The sequence below is a fragment of the Lampetra fluviatilis genome, chromosome 18 (assembly GCF_964198595.1).
Source record: "Lampetra fluviatilis chromosome 18, kcLamFluv1.1, whole genome shotgun sequence".
NCBI lineage: Eukaryota > Metazoa > Chordata > Hyperoartia > Petromyzontiformes > Petromyzontidae > Lampetra > Lampetra fluviatilis.
In genome coordinates, this window is record NC_136292.1 from 920,343 (window position 1) to 940,844 (window position 20,502).

The 20,502-nt window shown below is 45.9% G+C and overlaps 1 protein-coding gene across 1 annotated transcript; it reads right to left on the reverse strand.

Annotated features, from left to right (window-relative positions):
• Positions 1 to 2,806: 2,806 nt before the first annotated feature.
• LOC144937056 (cdc42 effector protein 3-like) lies at positions 2,807 to 19,899 on the reverse strand. The gene is made up of 4 exons (XM_078864292.1): positions 19,647 to 19,899; positions 10,357 to 10,589; positions 8,428 to 8,688; positions 2,807 to 5,897 (listed from the first exon to the last, which is right to left on the reverse strand). The coding sequence occupies exons 1-4, from the start codon at positions 19,807 to 19,809 to the stop codon at positions 5,310 to 5,312; spliced, it is 1,245 nt and encodes a 414-aa protein (XP_078720418.1). The 5' UTR covers positions 19,810 to 19,899; the 3' UTR covers positions 2,807 to 5,309.
• Between the last annotated feature and the right edge of the window lie 603 nt (positions 19,900 to 20,502).

A 20,502-nucleotide genomic window follows, 5' to 3' on the forward strand; every position in this document is an offset into this window, starting at 1 on the left:
GCCCATGCCAATCGTGGTCTGTGCCACGAAGATGGCAAGCTGCGGTGGCATGAAATATGTCTTAAAAGCTTTGACCGTGTTGATATCATCAAATTGTACACATTGTTTTTGTGATATTGCACTGGCAGTGGTGTACAAGCACAAATAATTAAAACAAAATCCACACATTTGCCAATAACGCTTCCTTAAAACGGAGAATATTATAGTAGATGACATGTCAGGGAATTACTCTTATTCATACTAGGGAGATCAAGCAGAGCCCTTGTCAAACATACCACATATTATATATGTGTGTTTTCCTCTTCAACTTGCAGACGGGTCTTTCTCTATACTCCCTCAGGTGTTGCCTTTGAATACAGTGGGAGGGGGGCATAGAGAGGCATCGCTGTTCTTCTTGTGGATCCCGTCAACAAGTCTAAAGTTAATCACTGGTCACATGAGCATTGAAGTTGTCCACATCATCTGTTTACAACCCTGAGTCAGTGGTAGAAGTTCAACTTCCCTATAGCGGGGGCTAGTCTATCCGTAGGAGAAACCACTGTTGACTTGCCAACAACGTGGTACTAATTTTATCGACCCAGTAGGAATGATGGGAGCAGTTAACCTCCAACCACGATTTAAACTCACATCCTTCTGAATTTGAGCCACTCACTCTCCCGCCGAGCCACCAAGTCCTTATAAAATCACCACTGCAGCTGACGTTGTCCAAAGGTCAATTCCAGGTTTATAAATCAGCCAGTAATCTGCCTGGCAAGCAATGGCAGGCATGTAAGCTCATTAGAGAGCGATTTAGTTAATTTTATATTTGGCTCGAGAGGAGGCCTCAAATCAGGGTGAACCGAGCCGGCCTGGACACTTTCGACAGTCCTCTCCCTGCGAACACGTCGCACACATCGCTCAGAGATTGCAGTTGCTATTCAAGTGGGCTCGTGAACGGGATGGTGAAATCATTTCTAAAGGGGAAACCGTGCAAAATAGAACGGCATTTGTGGCACGGTCATTGTTACACAATTAAACAATGCGTGCAACTTTAATTGAAGAGCTGCCAGTGTTTAAGGAAGCAGGTTTATTTGGCAATCGGTCCTCTGTGCACCTCCGCTTTGGGCCGGGAAAGGACAGGAAGGATTTAGCTGTGATTCTTCTCTTTCCTTTGTCGCATTGAGACTGGGACGCTCTCATTCCCACAGCCAACACAACCCACGTGAGCGGTATCCCACATGCTGTAACTCACCACACAACCTCCACATGCCTCGCTTCACGATAGCGAGTTTCATTTGCTGGAGGAGATGCGCTGCTGTGGTGTAATGGTTAGCACACTGGACTTGCCTCGCAGAGGTCCCCCTTTCCATCTCCTGGCACCACAGGCAGTTGAAACAATGGCGCAGGTTTCTTCAATGCCCCAACCGAATGGGTACACCACGTTTAGTCGTTCCGTAGGCTGCATGTGGTGGAATAAAGTGTGGGTACTTCCAGTGTGATATAGGGGTTTTCTCGAGTTCCCGCTAGCAGAGGCCCTTCTGCAACCAGTAGCATGCGCTGGTTAATTATAGGGCTGCACACGAACTTAGACGTGAAGCGATGCCACGTAGAAGTGATTGAACCGCAGACTTAATAGCAATCTGCTTGAAGAATAGTGCAACAAGCTCAACTGGCGACAGGACTCAGTGGCATGGTGTGTTTTAAATGGGGTCTGGTGCAAGGAGTGAAATGAGACTCCATGAACCAATCTCCTCCTTCATAACCCGGCGCCTGGGCCCCCTCCCTTGGCCCACGAGGTCCCAGCGCAATTGCACCGCCTGCACACTCGACAGTGACGCCACTGACAGGTCTCTCCGCCTTTCCTTTCTGACAGGGTGCCGGCTGCTCCGTGTACTGACCGGTGCTCGTCTCCACTAATGAACGCCAAGCTTCTCAGTCCTGCGGGCGCGTCAATGAGCAAGTCACAGCAGACGTTGAGTCGAAAGCTACAAGCATATCCGAATGTTCCTACGGCATCCCATTGCACGGTGTGAAAGAGTGCGCGATTGTGCTCGAGCCACAGGGAAATTAACCGGCCACCTGACTGCAAGTTGCATGTTCTGCCATATAACCAACTTCATCCCCCACCAACGTAAGCTTTATCCCGACACATCTTCACTCATCACTATTTCATTAACAGTCGTTTGTACACGTGCAACCGGTTTGTCAACCCACTGCTGGATGAGGGCCTACCGATGCCGTGCAGGCTGTGAGGGTTGTTTGACCAAAGATAACCACGCTGGTCAGTGGTGGCTGGCGAAGGTGAGGAGAGTACAGAACATTGTTGGACTTGGCAACACTGCCATCCCTTGCTCACAATGCCTACTACACCTGTATTTCAGCACTAACCAAGGCTCAATCCTGCTTAGCTTCCAAAGTTTAATAGAATCAAGACACATCCCAGGTGATAATCTTGCCTATGTACAGAGATATTGAATGTATACAGCAGTTATAGAAACCTTGGGGGATGGTTGCCACCCTATCCTGGTTTTCCCAGGATTGTCCTCCTTTTGTGATAGCTGCCCTGGGACATCTGTAAGTGGTCCTATGGCATTGCAAGCGCCATTTTTGTCATCTGCATAACAATACCCCACTCAAGATAACAGATTAGCGTGAAAGGTCTACACTCTTCAGTCAGGTATTCTCAGATATTCTTCTTCCCATGATATGTCCCAGTTGTTTTTTGTACCGCATAGGTGGCAACCCTCCCGTGCTGGCAATTGGCGGTAGGAAGTATTGGATTCTGGTTTAATGCCTCTATGAACACAAAAGTCAGTCGCACGCTATGCATTAGTCACAGCAAATGTAATTCAAAGTGGATAGGTTTTGTACAGTAAAGAGCAAAGAGCAGCGGCATTGACGACACAGTCATTACAAAAGCATTCGCCGCATATTGCGAATCATGTATGTCATAAAATGATTTACCGCAAGATAATGCCACATAAATCCAGCATTCTGTATATGTACAGAATACTAAAATATATTTACCCTTTCGACTATATACATTACACTACACACAAATATAGTCCGTTGAGACAAGCACGCGCAAACGACATATTTGATTAGCTATTGCATGTTTAAAATAAATGCGTACAGTACTGCATTACCCAATACATCAATACTAATACAACATTATATTTTTTTCTCTTGATAAGGGTCCAGAAAATGTATTTAAATGACCAACAAAATGAGTTTTTTTATTTAGCAACTTATAATTATTTCCTTTTAGTCATGATATAATTAACTTATTTTATACGTGTATAATTACTTAATGATTTGGAGCGATGAGATCAGTGTGTGCGCAGGAGTGAGGTGGATTGTGGCATTGCAGGACAATGGGGGGTGGCGACAGCATGAGGAGTCCTTCATGCAGTCGTGGATAGACCATGGCTCGTGGCAATGATGATTGAAGACGATACTCTCAACAATGTGAGTTCACAGCTATTAATTAAACTGCAAGTGTAAAATTACACAATAGAGGAGACTAGTTTGCGACAATGTGCACTGTTATATTGAGAGATGGCGATGGCTTGGATGGGCCTTCATCCAGCAGTCGACTGATGTTGACTGATGATCATCATCATCATAATTGTATCACTCCTGTACACTTACACAACTGTGCTTATAAAGTTATGAGGCAAGCAGCGATTCTGGAAGATGACACAAAATATCTGTCACTGGAGTAACTACAAGATCCTGTTTTGAAGCGCCATCTTCTACTCAGAAATGTAGAAAACAATCGTATTATAGACTTTGGAGGACAGTACTGAAGGGTTTTGAAAAATAAAGAATGCACTTTTTTTTATTTCCAGCTCTAAAAGTCCCATCTTTCACATATACACAACATTTTTTGAAATACAGATATATTAAAAAGAAAACCCAAAACTAACCACTTAAATTGTTCCGAGAAAATGTGCTATATACTCGACTTAAAGCTTTCGTGACTGCAGGAATTCATATTATTTGTGTCTTTCGGTAAAGTCACCTAGATAGGTTAATTTTCTGTGCTAAATACGTTGTTCACTTCTTAACTATGTATTTCATGTACACTTTTAGTACTTATAGGCCAAAACACCTTTGATCTGCCTTTGTTGGCAGCAACACGGAGGGGGCCTCTAGCCACCCCCCACCCCACTTGACAGACATGGGGAGCGAATAGGAAACTTTGCTCTCTCCCCTCAAAATATCTGTGCTAGATGTTATAATTAAGATTAATTACGTTAACAAAAACAGCATTGATCAGTGCTGATACGTACACTGGAGCCAAGGGGGAGATACAAACAACAAAGTGAATCTGAGGCAGGGATTCAAACAGCGGTTTCATGTCAAATCCCCTTAGTAACAGCTCCTCCATGCAGTAGATGCCGATTTAATCATCCATAACATCTGTAGCCTTGCCTCATCCCTGTTCCCACATTTCCTCCACGTACTGCCACTTGTAAAATGATGGCAATCCGCCCGTGCCTGCCCTTCTAATTGTAAAACAGCCGAGTTTGAAAGTGCTCTTTGTATCGTGCCGTTTTACAGCGTCTGCGCCACGGAGTGTTGGGTGCGCTCTGTGCGGCAATTCTGGAACGCACTTGGCATCGTGCGCCCATGCCTTCGTGCACTCACAGTGCTCTACAGAGGACACAATGAATCTGAGAACATAAATAGAAGTGGGGGTCACCAGATGCACCCTACAAAAGCCGATATTACGCCGCATTCTCAGGAGTAACCGGTGGTTTCGGGAAGGTAATAACAGCCTAAAGTAACATGTGTCATGCATTTTTTAGGCCTGTTCCCCTTACCCCCCATTACCGCACAAAGGGACATCTAATTTTAAGAACATCCATCCTTCTACTTTTGTTAATTAAGTTTCAAAATATATTATAAAAACAGCACGACAATCGTGACTCCTCTAGAGTTGTAAACAGCCACCAAGGAGCTAAAACATTATTGTGTTTCCATATATGTTTGCCCCATGCAGTTTATAATTTAGGTAGGCAATATATATTTAGGCTCATTAAAGTCACTTTGTTATTTGTGTAATATATATTTAAAACAACAGCTGCTGCTTGAATGTTTTGTAAGTGTACAAAAGGCAAGCTTGGAACCTCCAGGCAAAAGTTATAACAAACAAAATAGTTTGATAAGGGGCATTCGAGGAGTGCTCGATTATTGTTTTTGTGTGCGAAAGCTTCAGAATGTACCATGCAATCGTAATGTCATGGCAGTACTGTACTGCCAAAACCAATACAGTACTTGACTCTCTCAAAATGAATGACACACTTCGACGGAACCAGCTTTTCTCACATGATGTAAGTTTTGGGCCTTTGCCGATTAAAGCTGGCATCTTCATTTTTGTCCTCCATGACACTAAGGATGTCTTCCAGCATGGATGGTCCAAGGTCAAGCTGCAGCGAAATCAGGGAACCCGACCTTGGCTTGGTCACCTCTTGGCCGTCTCTGTGATTGGTCGACGAAATGACGAGAGGGTGCACATTGCCCTTACGTCCTTCCGAGGCGCGCGGGGAAGTCTGCTGCCGATCCACCCGCGGTGCCGCCCCTGTGTTTCGGTGAGCTTCCCATGGGAACCCGAGCCCATTTGTGAGTCCTCCATTCGCGACGTGCCCATAGCCACTGCTCCGCAATGCAGCATTCTTCTCAGGCAACTCACTCTCCACGTCCGAGTCTTGGGATTCGGAAAGTCGCTCGTTGCCCACATTGTGTCCGTTGCTAACGCTGGTGCCAGGAGACACCTGGTGTGAGGAATTCATTGTTCCGTTCGTGGGCAAGGAATCCAGATCTTGCGATGTTGCGTGGAAGACTGACTCACAGCCAATGGAAGCACTTCCCTCTTCATTGTCCTCTGTGCTTCTGTTGGACTTGACATCATCCTGAGAAAAACACGGAGCAATGTTTAGGCCACTGACAATAACACTTTTCACTTCCCATGTAGTGGACTGTTATCGATATCCTGTGTTGAATTGTTGAGGACGGACATGCCACTGATTATCTTGGATTTGTCTGTTAGAATCAATTCAACTTAATTCCTTATGATGAAGATAGAATAGAAAAATCAGTGCAGGAGTTAATACATGCCCTGTATAGTTTACATCATCAAATAAGTGAACCATAATTATTGGAATGAAATGTGTATACTTATTTGTTCAATGTTTAAGCAAACACAACATATCTAAATCATAGAACGATGTCTGCAATTAATGCAAAAATAACCAAATACCTTTCTTTTGTGTAGCATTTTTTATACGTGTGATGCGAAAAAAGTTCAATATACATGTACAAGACAGCATCATATACCAATAGCCTCCAATCTCACAAACGTATTGTATTCGTGTATTATTACACTGAACTACATTATATAAGGCTTAAAACAATGAAGCAAATGTATGCCAGTCACAATAAACAATCAGTATTTGTTTAAGTCATGATATTAATTATTGCAATCAGTAAAACATACAGTATCGGTGAGCAAGAATAGCTCCGGAACATCTAAGGCACGACTGCCGATGGCTAAAACAATACAAAACATTCTAGCGATTGTTGTAAGAGTGAGTCCCAAATAAAATAAATCATGCCATTGACGTCACTGCCTGACGCGGTCATTTCCAATCGCGTGCAGAGGTGGGCAGGGCACAGAGGGGCAAGAGCGCACATGGGAAGCAGTGCCTCCACCCCACCCCCCGAGGCGCTGCCACAGACCTTTCTCAAAGTCATTTGTTATGTTTCGCCCCGAGGGAGTTGCTAACATTATCGTGATATAGTTACGTGTGTACATAGTGTGGGGAGCGGTGGCGCAGTAATTAGCACGCCACGCTATGAACCCGGCAGCCCGAGTTCGATTCCCGCTCACGGCCAACACCGGTGACGATTATCTGAATCGGTCTCGGGCCTCTCCTAGGTCGACTCAGCCTCAAATGAGTACCTGGTGCGGTGTGTAAACTACGCCATTCAGGAGACAAAGGTGGCCGAGCGTGGTGCTGGTCATGGGCTTCTCCCCACCCCTTCACCGACCAGCACTGACCAGTGTGGTGAAGTATAGACAAACAACCCCAATGATTGGCATGGCATGCAGAGGCCTTCATGCAGCGGTAAATTGAGAAAGGTCTCTGTCGATCAATATTTTAATTATTTTAGACATCAACAATGTTTTAATCAGTGCCGTTGATCTAAATATTATCCACGAAATACATATAGATACTGTACATGTTCATAATCTTCTATATATCATCATGATGATGAATTCTAAATATTCATGCTGTTACTGGAAATTGTGGTGAGGAATTTTTGGCTTCTATATTTTGGCCGTGAATTTTTTTTCATTGTCCTCTCATTCTGGTCATGATTGAGGGACTTCATCAATTTATGTAACCTCATGCTGTATTGCGGAATTGTTGTTACATCACTGCCAAAACAAACATGGGTCTGCCCTCATCTGTTTATAACCCTGAGCCAGTCAGTGGTGGGAATTCCATATTGCTATGTCAGGAATATAATGGTATTCTTCGGACAACCAACGTCGAATTCACAAAAAGTGGCACTCAATGTATTGAACGGGAAGGGTTGAATGATGAACTCGATTGACCCCAGATCAGGATTTTAAGCAGTGGCAATTTCTATTGGGGAGGGGGCTGGAAATTCACTTTCTCCCCACTAATAAATGAGTCTCCCCCCCACCCATTCAGAAGCTGCTTCTTTGGTAGCTAGGAAGGCACTCAAGTTCAAGGTAGAGAAATCAGGATACCACCAAACCTCCCTTCTGCCAGATTCTGTTGGAGGGAATACCAGACCTCCCTGGTGTGCTCTTAGGAAGTGCTCTGTCACGTGTGGAGTCTTTACATTGACCATGTGGATATGGGCTCCTCTGTGACCATCCCCATCCTCAATTTTAGGTGGCGCTCCTCCTTCCCGTCCCCCTCAGTCCCCCTTGTTTACTGTCTCCAAGAATCACTGCTGTGCTCGAGTAATAAATAAAATCAGAATGTTTGTTTTTCCATTGTTGAGATAAAAATGAAATATTGCCGAGATGTTATACACAGATAGACTCTCCATGAGTTATGGAAAATGCCACAGATAAGTTTATGTATTTGAGGAAGCCAATCCCTGCCTAGCAACGTTGTGGGAAATCAATGTAAAATTAGTTGTATGAAATAATGTACCATACATGTAAAATCATCTCACGACTTGAAACTTTGCAGCAATGAGCTCGACTGAGACCGATTTTCCTTCCGTTTAACGTCACCAAAAAAAAAGCACTTGAGGACTCATTGTGACGTCGTGAGATGTGCGGCTAATGTCACCGTGACATTATCAGATCCATAACACATGCGCTCTCCACAGCAGAAGACATTTGTGACCTGTGTAGCAGACAAGTGGTGACGTTGGCAAGCCCGTGGCATCGCTCACCTCGTCGGCAGCCTGGTCCAGGTAAAGCCGGGGTGGCTTTGGTGGTGCCAACATCAGCGCTCCTTTGGAGGCCATGCCCACAGACCCGCTGTGCTGCTCGTGCTCTCGCGGCAAGGCCTGAGGCTCGATCAAGGCTGGCAGTGACACTGCGGTCTTGAGCATGGGCTGATCGGCCGACAGGTCTGCCTCTCGTCCATCCATGTAGCCTTCGCTCGCAGTTGATAAACGCCCTCGAAAATCTGGCACCAAGTCAAAGCGGCCCTGCACACCCGGACATTAGTGGCATTGACGCAGGGTGCCGGTTGCTTTTTTTCATCCTATACCGAACAAAGCACTGGGTAATTTGGTTTCCTTCCACATGAAAGACACTCATTAATAATGAATTGGACAAACGTTCCCGATGCCAGACCCTCCTGATGGCTCTGAGACACAGTGACGCTTTCCTGTTTGAACAAAGTCCATCACCGTTGTTGCTAAACATGCCACCAACAGTATGATTCAGTGGCCCTGTAGTCAAAGCGAGTGGCTCGCAATTCAGAAAGTTAAAAGTTAAATTCTAGTTAGGGGTTAAGTTCAATTCTCGTTCGGCTTCAACTCAGGTCTTTATCCCTTTAGGTCAATGAAATGAGTAGCACTCATTTCATTGACCTAAAGGGATAGACTTCCCTGCTCCCACACATTTTTCCCCACCATATGAATAGGGAACTTTCACCACTAGTGGCTCAGGGCTGTAAATCAGACATGAGCACCATAAGACCACTTTCACTATTACAAATCCAATCCCTGAATGACAGGTTTTTTCCACTAAGATGTGCTTTTATTGTACGTAGCCAGATAGTTCAGGGGTCAGAGCAATGAGCCAGACCTGGTGAGATCCTGAATCCAGGTGGTCACCCATGATGAGATCAAGTGGAGCAAGTTGATTGCCTAAGTCCCGTCACCAACAACTGCACAACAAAACTGAAGTATATTAAATTTAGCTCTGTACTTATTTTGGTGAAATTCTGACTCTTGAGAATTATAAATATCAGTTTGACCGTCATGCGACTGACATCTCTTTGTGGAAGTACGGGTGTGGAAGTACTGTCCTCTGCTGTGTGGATCAGAGGCCACTTTATAGAATCATCAGAATATTTATTTATTCTGGAGAAATCCAATGAGCTATGAAGCTCGTTGGCACAGATGTCCAGCAGGGGCAGGTCAGAATGTGACAGCAACAAATAACACAAAAAACGATCGGAGTGTAAAATATATTGTTACGGTAAACACAAGTACAGCAGTTATATGATATCAGCTTCCACAGGCCAGTCTCTACCTTCAGAGGCGGGTTGAATGGATTCAGCATCTCATGACATGATACTGATTGATAGGCAGGGTTTAATTTGTCACTGAATGCTCTCCGGGTCACCAGTATCGACAGACACGTAACGAGTATCCATAGTTAGAGGTACACTGGATGTGGTGTGCCAGGTCTGGAATATTTTTGGGGTCATTAACCTAACCAGACCCGGGTGGAATTAAACCCTAACGATGGTCAAATCGGGTTGAAGTTTGGAGAAAAGACAAAAAAACGAAGTCATAAAATATAACTAAAACCAAATTATTTTTCCCCAGGAAAGGCCCATTGAGCTATATAGTTATTTTTCAGAAGCGACCTGGCCACAAATGATAGCTCAACGACGTGGCTTATCATGTGGACATTTCTAGCAGCCAACTACTCTAAAGGTATGTTTCTAAATGTGGAGGAAAAAGCCGGAGGACCTGGATAAAAATCCACGCGACCACGGGGAGAGAGACAAGCAAACTACAAATATACATCAGGCGTCAGGGTCGGGATCGAGCCCACGACCTCTGGCATACCAGGAGAGGTAGTTGACAATTCGCCGCCGTGGCGCCCCGAAATAATAATAATTAACAGTGTGTACACACCTGGAGGAAAGTGAGGTCTCCGAACATATCCGCCTTGCCGGCACGTCCGATGTGAGCCAGGTGTCGCAGTTCCCCCATGGGGGAGCTGATCATCTCCGGTTTGAGGATATCTCGGAGGTGAACCTTGCGGCCCCTTTTCGACAAGGGGGTCTTGAGATAGATGGGTTTGCCGATTGGCATGGCAGCTCCGCTCGCCAGTTCACCAGGGTGGGGGGGGCAAGCACTGCTGCTGCCTGTCAAGAAATGTAAAATCAACAAGTCAGACATCGGTCAGTTTCCGCTCCTGCGTCAGTTTGCGCGGTTGTGCTTCATAGCTCTGGCATGCGTTGTTGGGTTGTACAGCATGTGTCGTTCAACACGGTGTCCAACGTTTCACACCACGCGCAAGGAGCTTCTTCACGAAGTGAAGACACTCCTGGCTAGGTGGTTCACCATGCAGACACCATAAGGTTTTCACCTCTCCTTCCTCACTCCCCATTATCCTTTGCAATGCCCTCGTGTCTGACGGCATCAATCCACTACTCTATTCTTCTTCTTTTGTTAAAAACCAACTTGGCCACAACTTCTTGTCTGCCACTCATCTATAGTCCTCATCCGATCCTCTTTATACTTTCAAAAGATCCCAGCTCTTCTTCTTCCATCCTTCCTTTACTGAAACATGATATGTTTTCCCCGTGTATCAAACAGTCTGCAAAAAAAGTTTGACAAAATGCAAACTGTGAAATGTTTCCTACGAACGCTGTGTCCAACAGAAACGTATTTTGTGCAATATGTTATTGTCTATATTTACAACGACTCGAACAATTAAACCAATACATAAAGCACACCACGTTGGGAAAGGCGCGATTATCAACTGCAATGCGGTAATCAGACAGGAACTCTGGAAGGACTCCACCATTGCTCTGGGGTGTGTATTTTGGGTTGTTGCTGCCAGCCCTCGGTAAAAACTGAATACACATCATATAGCCATTCAGCAACAAAAACCCAAAGCAGCAGTACTCTCCATTATTGTGATGTAATTGCCAAAACACACACTTAAAGTGTTTGGCTATTCCGGTCTGCTAATATTACTCACCCACGTCGCAAAACTCAGTCACACCCCACCCAATGGGCAATGCACTCTTAAATGTTAGACGTAACCTAAGAGACAGCGCACACGAAAGTTAACATGCAGACTTTCAGGGAAAAGTGGAATACACATTGCAATGTCTACACATTTCAAAGTCTATGCGATTGCTGACGTGAGCGTAGAGGTGGTGTCAATCTATTGTTTACAGCGCTGAGCCAGCCGTGTAAATCCCACGTTAAAATGATGATGGGGGGGGGGGTATCTATCACTAGGACAACCGCTGTTTATTTCTCCGCAACGTGAAACTCGTTTTATCGAACCCAGAGGGGTGATGGACCAAGGCAACACCCAACGAGGATTTTAACTGCTCGCGACCTCCTGGCCAGATTGAAGGTTTATACTTCTGGTTGCCACAGCAGTCTTCATTATAAATATAACGCATCTCATAGTTCACATTTTGACCGTATAGCACACAAAGCGTGACTTGATATTATATGCGGGTGTCTAATGGCGGAATTCCTGCGTGCATGCACACAACGCTGCTTTTGTTTATCCATTTCACAAATGTTTTTTTAGTAAAATGGATACTAAAATAATTCAGATGGGAACATGCCAGGGGGTACGATAAGCTTGTGAAAGAACACAGCGTGTTTTCAGCCGCTTCCCGTCACAAAACACCAAAACCAGCTCTTCAACTCGCAGGCTGCCTTTGTCACGAGGAGGAACGGTGTGTGTGTGTGGCAAATCTGCGCTGACGCCAGCCATGGGTATATTTTTACGATGAACTTTTTCAACATTATCTTGTGTGCAGTGACGAGGCAAGATTGGATTTGTGGGTGATAGAAGGATTAAAGTCACTATTCTGCATTTATATACAAGGCCACACGAGCCAAGACGTGTCGACGAGGTTCTGCAAAGTAGCCGTGCTAAAGCAGGAGATGTTCACCCTTTGTATCTTTGTTGTTCTTCCCGCACCACACAGGTTGCTATGCCAAATCCACTTCCATTAGTCACGTCACTGTCCTATTCATACAAAAAAATCGCTGAATACATTTTTTTCCAGATGTCCTTTGAGCATACACACGCATTTTTCAGATGGGAGTCCGTAATGTCTGAATTTCAAACACCCGCTTAGCTCAAAATCTGACTCGAGCATTTCAAGTTAATTTAACAAATAAAAGTGCACTTCATGAAAAAGGGTGCTTCAGTTGCTGTTATCCAGTGTTTTAGTCGTAAGGTGCCAATGTGTAATGGTTCACAAACCAGACTTGCAACTCAGAGGTCGTGGGTTCTGTCTACCAGCAGTTGAAAGAATGGTGCAGGTTTCTTAAAGCCACCAGCCCCCCCTCTATCCACCCCCACCCCCTTTATCCACCCAGCCCCCCTTCCCACCCCCACCTCTATCCACCCAGCCGTATAAGGACACCACAGTTAGTCCACCAGCAGGTAGTTTGTGGTGGGGTAATGTGTGGGTACTCCCATCTCATCTAGACAGCTTGGACTAATAGGCCAATATGCACCTTAAAAGGGGCGCTTTAGAGCTCCGTCTAGTGGAGGCCCTGATACCAGCAGTGGTGTGAGAAATACATTGCAGCCCGACACGAACAATTTGTTCATACTTTAAAAAGTTTTCTCAGAAATGCAAAACTGTGACGGTGTCTTGTATGTAAAGAACAACGCAGAGACCTCCACAACACATGTGCAGTACAGGGGAAAAGTGTCAGCAAAGTGGGACTCAATTAGGCAGGAAATATTGAGCATAAATTATTCAATGACTCACAACAAACTTAGAAAACCATGTTTGGCGCAGGCAGATATGGTAGTTGTCTGTTTAAAGCCATTTGTTACCATATATGGTAATACAATTACGGTAATACATTGACCTTCATTCAGTGCCGGATTATCCTCGTAGCAAAAGTAGCCACAAATGCTACGGGCCCCGCACTTTTAAGGGCCCCGCGCTAAATTCTTTCAAGCTATCAATTCCGGTTCAGTGATTCTGCACTTGCTCTATTACTATAGTAATACACTGCCTTCAACTTTTATGAACGACTGGGTGTTTAAGGCTAGCGATTTGTCGTATTATCTGGCTGTATAGCAAATGAAAAAATGCAATTACTTTACTGTGCAAGTTAAACATTTGTGTTTTAATATTTTTTTTATTTAGGGCCCCTTTATAACATATGCTACAGGCCCCGCACTTGCTTAGTCCGGCACTGCCTTCATTCTGTAAAATACAATGTATGTCTTTAGTCTATCAGCCTATTGGCCTTCCAGACTTGTGATTACCAGCAGCATTTTTTTAACATGGACCGGTTTTGACCTTCTGAGTCTCATCATCAGAGTTAAACTTAGACTTGCAAAACAAGCACTGCTGGTTTTACCCGACGTTATTGATAGCAACCTATTATCCAGAACACGCCGCAGCAGCACATAATGAGTTTGGTAACATCAAGAGTAATACAACATAATGTACAGCCCTTGGTCAATCCACTGCTGGATGAAGAGCTCTTGACACTGTATTGGTAATGGGGTTTGTTGGCCCATCCCTCACCATGCTGATCAGTGTGGGTTGGTGAAAAGGCTCTGACGGTAGGACCGGTTTGTTCAGATATCGCGCGTCACTGCTGTTAGTTCGCCTTGGGTGGGAATCACATTCAAGTTGCTGGGTTGATCATGCGGTGGGATAAACAGCGATTAAATTTGGGGGGAAATCCCAAGCGACTTATTTCCCACTTAATGGCACACATGAGGAACACAAGGGGAACGTGGGTTTCATTCGCATTGTCTCACCTTCTAAATCATGATGCAGTCTTAAATGTCTGATTTAACCACTTGTGCTAATTCTCAACACCACCGCTCCACCCCTTTAATGGGAATTCTCCAATACAATTCCATATAAATTCCAAATAAATGTCAAACGGTGTTTTGTTTTGGCGGTTAGGAAACACAAAGACGTAAGTAACGCTGGGTGATGTCCCCTTTGACGATTGTGCCTCTGATTGCTTTTGGATAAAGCAAACAGGTGGGCCACGGAATTACGCTGTACATTGACATCATTTGCATTCAATGCCAAACTTCTGCCTACCAAAACACCGGCAAATCCAAAAGTGTGGAATTATCTGACAATGAGGCAGCTCGCAAACAATGGGCGATGGGTTTCCCAGTGTCCCGCTGCTGCTGTTTGGAAAAGCCTCTTCCCTGTCCAAGCTGTTTCCTTTCATTTAGCTTTAAAAAAAAATTATGGTTCGGAGCTTTATCTTTGTTGTAAATCAAAACCTACTATTGTTGTTCTATGGAGTTTGGTTCGACTGAGTTGAGCATTTTCCAGCTCTGACGTAAACGTTGAATTATACTTTTTCACGACTTAAATTATGTGTTTTAAATGTTATTAAATGTCTTTCCATATTACAATTCACAGTCATGTGTCTTACCCTTTGAACAGAACAGCTATAATGCTTGGCTAAACAACATTTCAAATCATTTGGCAAGGACCAGGAAAGCAATGCATATTTTTGCAAGGCCATATTTGCCTTGTAGGAATACATTTCTTACTTATTTTTTATCATTTATAAAGTATATAGGCGCTTTGTTATATAACATGGAAATCAGGCGTGTTGGCCAAAATAATGACAAGTATGCGTTCACATGGCCCTGAGGTCATTTTATATGTACTTATACTAGCTTTACTACCCGGCTTCGCCCGGGACTTGGATTCACCACGCCCGGCCGCCTTTGTCTCCCCAGTCACGAAGTTCATACACCACACCAGTTACTCGTTTGAGGCTGAGTCGACCTAGGGGAGGCCCAGGACCAGTTCAAATAATCGTCACCGGTGGTGGCCGTGAGCGGGAATCAAACGCGGGTCGCCGGGTTCGTAGCGCAGCGCACTAACCACTACACCACCGCTCCCCCCACACACACACACAGACAGCGCACTAACCACTACACCACCGCTCCCCCCACACACACACACAGACAGCGCACTAACCACTACACCACCGCTCCCCCCACACACACACACAGACAGCGCACTAACCACTACACCACCGCTCTCCCCACACACACAGACACACAGACAGCGCACTAACCACTACACCACCGCTCCCCCCACACACACAGACACACAGACAGCGCACTAACCACTACACCACCGCTCCCCCCACACACACAGACACACAGACAGCGCACTAACCACTACACTACCGCTCCCCCCACACACACAGACACACAGACAGCGCACTAACCACTACACCACCGCTCCCCCCACACACACACACAGACAGCACACTAACCACTACACCACCGCTCCCCCCACACACACACACAGACAGCGCACTAACCACTACACCACCGCTCCCCCCACACACACACACAGACAGCACACTAACCACTACACCACCGCTCCCCCCACACACACACACAGACAGCGCACTAACCACTACACCACCGCTCCCCCCACACACACAGACACACAGACAGCGCACTAACCACTACACTACCGCTCCCCCCACACACACAGACACACAGACAGCGCACTAACCACTACACCACCGCTCCCCCCACACACACACACAGACAGCGCACTAACCACTACACCACCGCTCCCCCCACACACACAGACACACAGACAGCGCACTAACCACTACACCACCGCCCCCCCCACACGCACACACGTCCACATACACGTGCTTGCAGCAGACACACACAACTTTCAGGGTGCGTATGGCAGTAAACGACTGAAATAATAAAGCAGCAATGCTGCGCGAAGAACGCGATAGACCTGCAACACATTTGTATGGCACTTTACTCGTGGAGGGTTGGGGGGGGTGCGTAACATGAGCAGGCACACTGCGTGACGCTTCCACATGCGGGTGACATGACAGATGTGACGTCACAGCTCACTTGCCGTGCAGAATCTCTGCATTATTGCGCTCTCCCCCCCCAAGAAAAATACAAAAGTCTATTTTTTACATTTTTGAATGGTGTACAGTCTGGAAAGTACCCACATGGCAAATTTCAAGTTTGTTGCATGACGGGAAGTACGTTAAACATTTTGAACAGACACACACAAATTTTCCTTATATATAGATTACTTAGGATTAACGTCAGTTTAATTCATGAAATAATTTTAACGAACTAAATTTGTTTGGGAATACAGTGGTGGTTTTACTTCCTTTTTGCTGCATTGCATTATAGATGTCATATTAGTTTTGTGGTATGTTGAACATCTGCCGCACCGTACGTGGCCAACTGTGCTAATTGGAAGTGTTTAGGAAACCGATTGACTGTAAATATGTATAAATATGTACGCAGTAAGATGCACATTCGGTCGCCTTGGCCTTTTTCATGAGCAAACCCAAATTCTTATACCATTTGTCTCTGAACCGCTCCTTTGTTTACATGTTATTCAGCAAGGAAGGTCAACTAACATCTGTAGACGCAAGGGAATGAGTACAAGCCACCAAGATGAGATGATACAAACCCATGGCTTTTGCTGTGTGTACAGCGGAAACATTGCACACAATAGTGGGCACACATGAAGGTCCTGAGGCAGCGCACCACCACCGATGGTCAGAATGATCGTGGGAATAGTCTGGAAGGACAGGGTCACCAACAGAGAGGTCACGAGAAAAACCGGATGATCAGCGGTGGAGGATATCAAACAGAAAGAGATGATAGAGACGCGTAAATTGTCTGCATCGTATGGACGAGAACGGCATTGCAAGGCAAACTGTGAGCTGGGCAACAGTGAGAACGTAGACGGAGAAGAGAACATTTGAGAGACGCAGTCAACGGCGACCTGGCGGTCACGGAAACGTCACGTGATGAGGTGGCTCGCTGAAGACTTCCAAGTTGTGGCAAAGTTGTGTCTCCCAACGTGCCGCTCTTCCGTCAGGAACTAGGCCCGTCACATTTCGCCCCCTCTCCCAATTCAAGTGATTGATATAATTCAGGGTTGTTATTCGATCCATAAAAACAAACATATGAATACTAATTTAACATTACCATGAGTGCTCTTTGGTTTTTTCGGTAAAGTCACGTAGGTAGAAAAATAAAATAAAACAAAAAATTATATATCACGACGTTTCGATCGCAACACAAGCGGTCGTCCTCAGGCGGAAAAAATAATCCAGCAGTGGAAATGCTGAACCAGCTACGTGACTTTACCGAAAGAACCCAAGAGTATGGATTCCTGCAGTCACGAAAGCTTCAAATCAAGATTACCATGAATGTAGCAGCACCCGGTTGGCTGCAATAGTGATATGAAACCATTCTATACAACATACATGACTCGATAAATGTCATTTCTTACACCCGCAAATCAATTTGTGACTGGCGGGCTTAAGAATCAAACATCAATCAATGAAAAAACACATCGTTAACCCTCCCCCCTTGTTAATTACAGGCACTTGGCCCCTTTAACCACGTCTCTTGCTGTATGCGTTTGCCGCCAGAACTTCCGTCCGAGCAGTTGGGGTGTACTTCTTGAAAATGTATTTCTGGTAAAAAAAACAAGTAAAAACCTATTATCTTATGCAACACCCAGCTTACGCCATCGCTGTAAAAAAAAATCCCGTGTAGTGAAATAGAAAAAGAGAAAAAATAAGGTCTGTAATAAACCATCCGCCTATGCAGGAGTGAACACCCTCTGGAGGGGCTCTCCAGAGATGCCTTTAGTGGAGATGCTCCACCAGCAGCAGTTGCACAGATCAAGAATTTGCAGGGCTGCACCTTTACCTTTTACCCAGGGGTTCAACACATACAATGCCCACGACGAATTCGATTAATTGTCGCGACCAAAGCTTGTGGTTTGATTCAATAATCTTCTTTTGAACGTTGTGGTGAATAGTAGCACCTCTAGTGGGTGCCACGGTGATGTGAACCCCATTACATATAACTGATCGTTAATATAATCGGCCATTATCGATCCACTGCTAGATGAAGGCCTCCCCGAAGCCTCGCCATCCCGAACGGTCTTAAGCAGCAACAATGGACCTCGCTCTTGCGCAGAAGCTGATGCCGTTGATTCATCTCCCTGGTGGACATCCACTCTCTGCTGCGTGTTCGCGTCTTCGGCTGCTATTAATCTCGACCACCAGCCATCATCATTCCTTGTCGCAGCATGTCCTGCTCAACCCCACTTCCCGTACTTAGTCAACATGATGTATGTAACTTGTGTTTATTCCTCTTTTTGCCTCTATCTATAATTCTAATCAAGCGCCTGACGAGCTCGCAATGCATTCTCTGCACACGTTCAGCCTTTCCCCATATTTTTTGGCAATGTCCATATATCGGATCCGTGTCATTGCAAAACAGGTGACACAACACCGATTAAAACGTTATGGCACGTCGGTGAGCTTTGGTATTCGTACATCGTCGCTGATTTGATGCCCCGTTCCATCCCCAAAGCAAGCCAGTGTGACTCTGTGCCGCACGCTCACCCACAGATATTATATTTAGCTTCCATGTAAGGAACATCAACAATCTACGACACATACACCACGTTGCTAGTATGCTCTTATGTGAACGCTACCGTAGTTGTAAATAAACATAACTTGACAATTCTGCATTTGCGGTTTACATTTAAATGTTTTTACATTAGAAAATCGGTGTACATGTAATTACCTCGATATACTACGATAACTTTATATTGATTTGACCCCGAGTATTATCAGGCCATGTCACTGCAGTCACATCAACACCGGTGCGTTGTACACGATGAGAGAGACATTCATGTCGACTCAACTCTCCTAGTAACCAAATTAACAAGCGAATTCACATTCACAGCAGACGAAAGATGTCACAGACTTATTTCACACGCGTAAAACCCACGTGTCTTGTCCTCCACCTCTGCCAGTAAAGTAATTTACACACAAAGTCCACCGCTGCTGCTCACGCAACATCATCATCACTCAACACCATCACTCAACATCATCACTCAACAACATCATCACTCAACATCATCACTCATCAACATCATCACTCAACATCAACATCATCACTCAACATCAACATCATCACTCAACATCATCATCATCACTCAACATCAACATCATCACTCAACATCATCATCATCACACAACATCATCACACATCATCATCATCACTCAACATCATCATCATCACTCAACATCATCATCATCACTCAACATCATCACACAACATCATCACTCAACATCATCACTCAACATCATCACTGACACTCGCGGCCGTTCACCTTCCAATCTGCGCGAGGTCCTCTCGAATTGTGACGTCGCCTCGGGGCGAGGAGGACGCGGGGCGCAATTCCCGGTGGCGGAGACGCTCGCCGAGACGAAGGCAGCGACACTCGCGAAGGAGGCGGCGCGGGCTGTGACTGCGCGGTGAGAGGGGCAGTGCATTCTTACTCCTCTTCAGCCTCCGACCGGGACACCACCCACCAACACCACCCACCACACCCACCAACACCACCCACCCAGCCACCACACCCACACCAAATTGCAGACGCACGCGGCTCACGTGGCCCAACCTCCCGACCAGCCACACCCCCCCAACCACCAACACCACCCAGCCACCCCACAACCACCAACACCACCCAGCCACAACACAACACCACCCAGCCACCCCCACAACCACCAACACCACCCAGCCACCCCACAACCACCAACACCACCCAGCCACCCCACAACACCCCCATAACCACCAACACCACCCAGCCACCCCACAACCACCAACACCACCCAGCCACCCCACAACACCCCCACAACCACCAACACCACCCAGCCACCCCACAACCACCAACACCACTCAGCCACCCCACAACACCCCCACAACCACCAACACCACCCAGCCACCCCACAACCACCAACACCACCCAGCCACCCCACAACCACCAACACCACCCAGCCACACCACAACCACCAACACCACCCACCCAGCCACCCCACAACCACCAACACCACCCAGCCCCCCCCCCACACCCACCAACACCACCCAGCCACCCCACAACCACCAACACCACCCAGCCACCCCACAACCACCAACACTACCCAGCCACCCCCACAACCACCAACACCACCCACCCAGCCACCCCA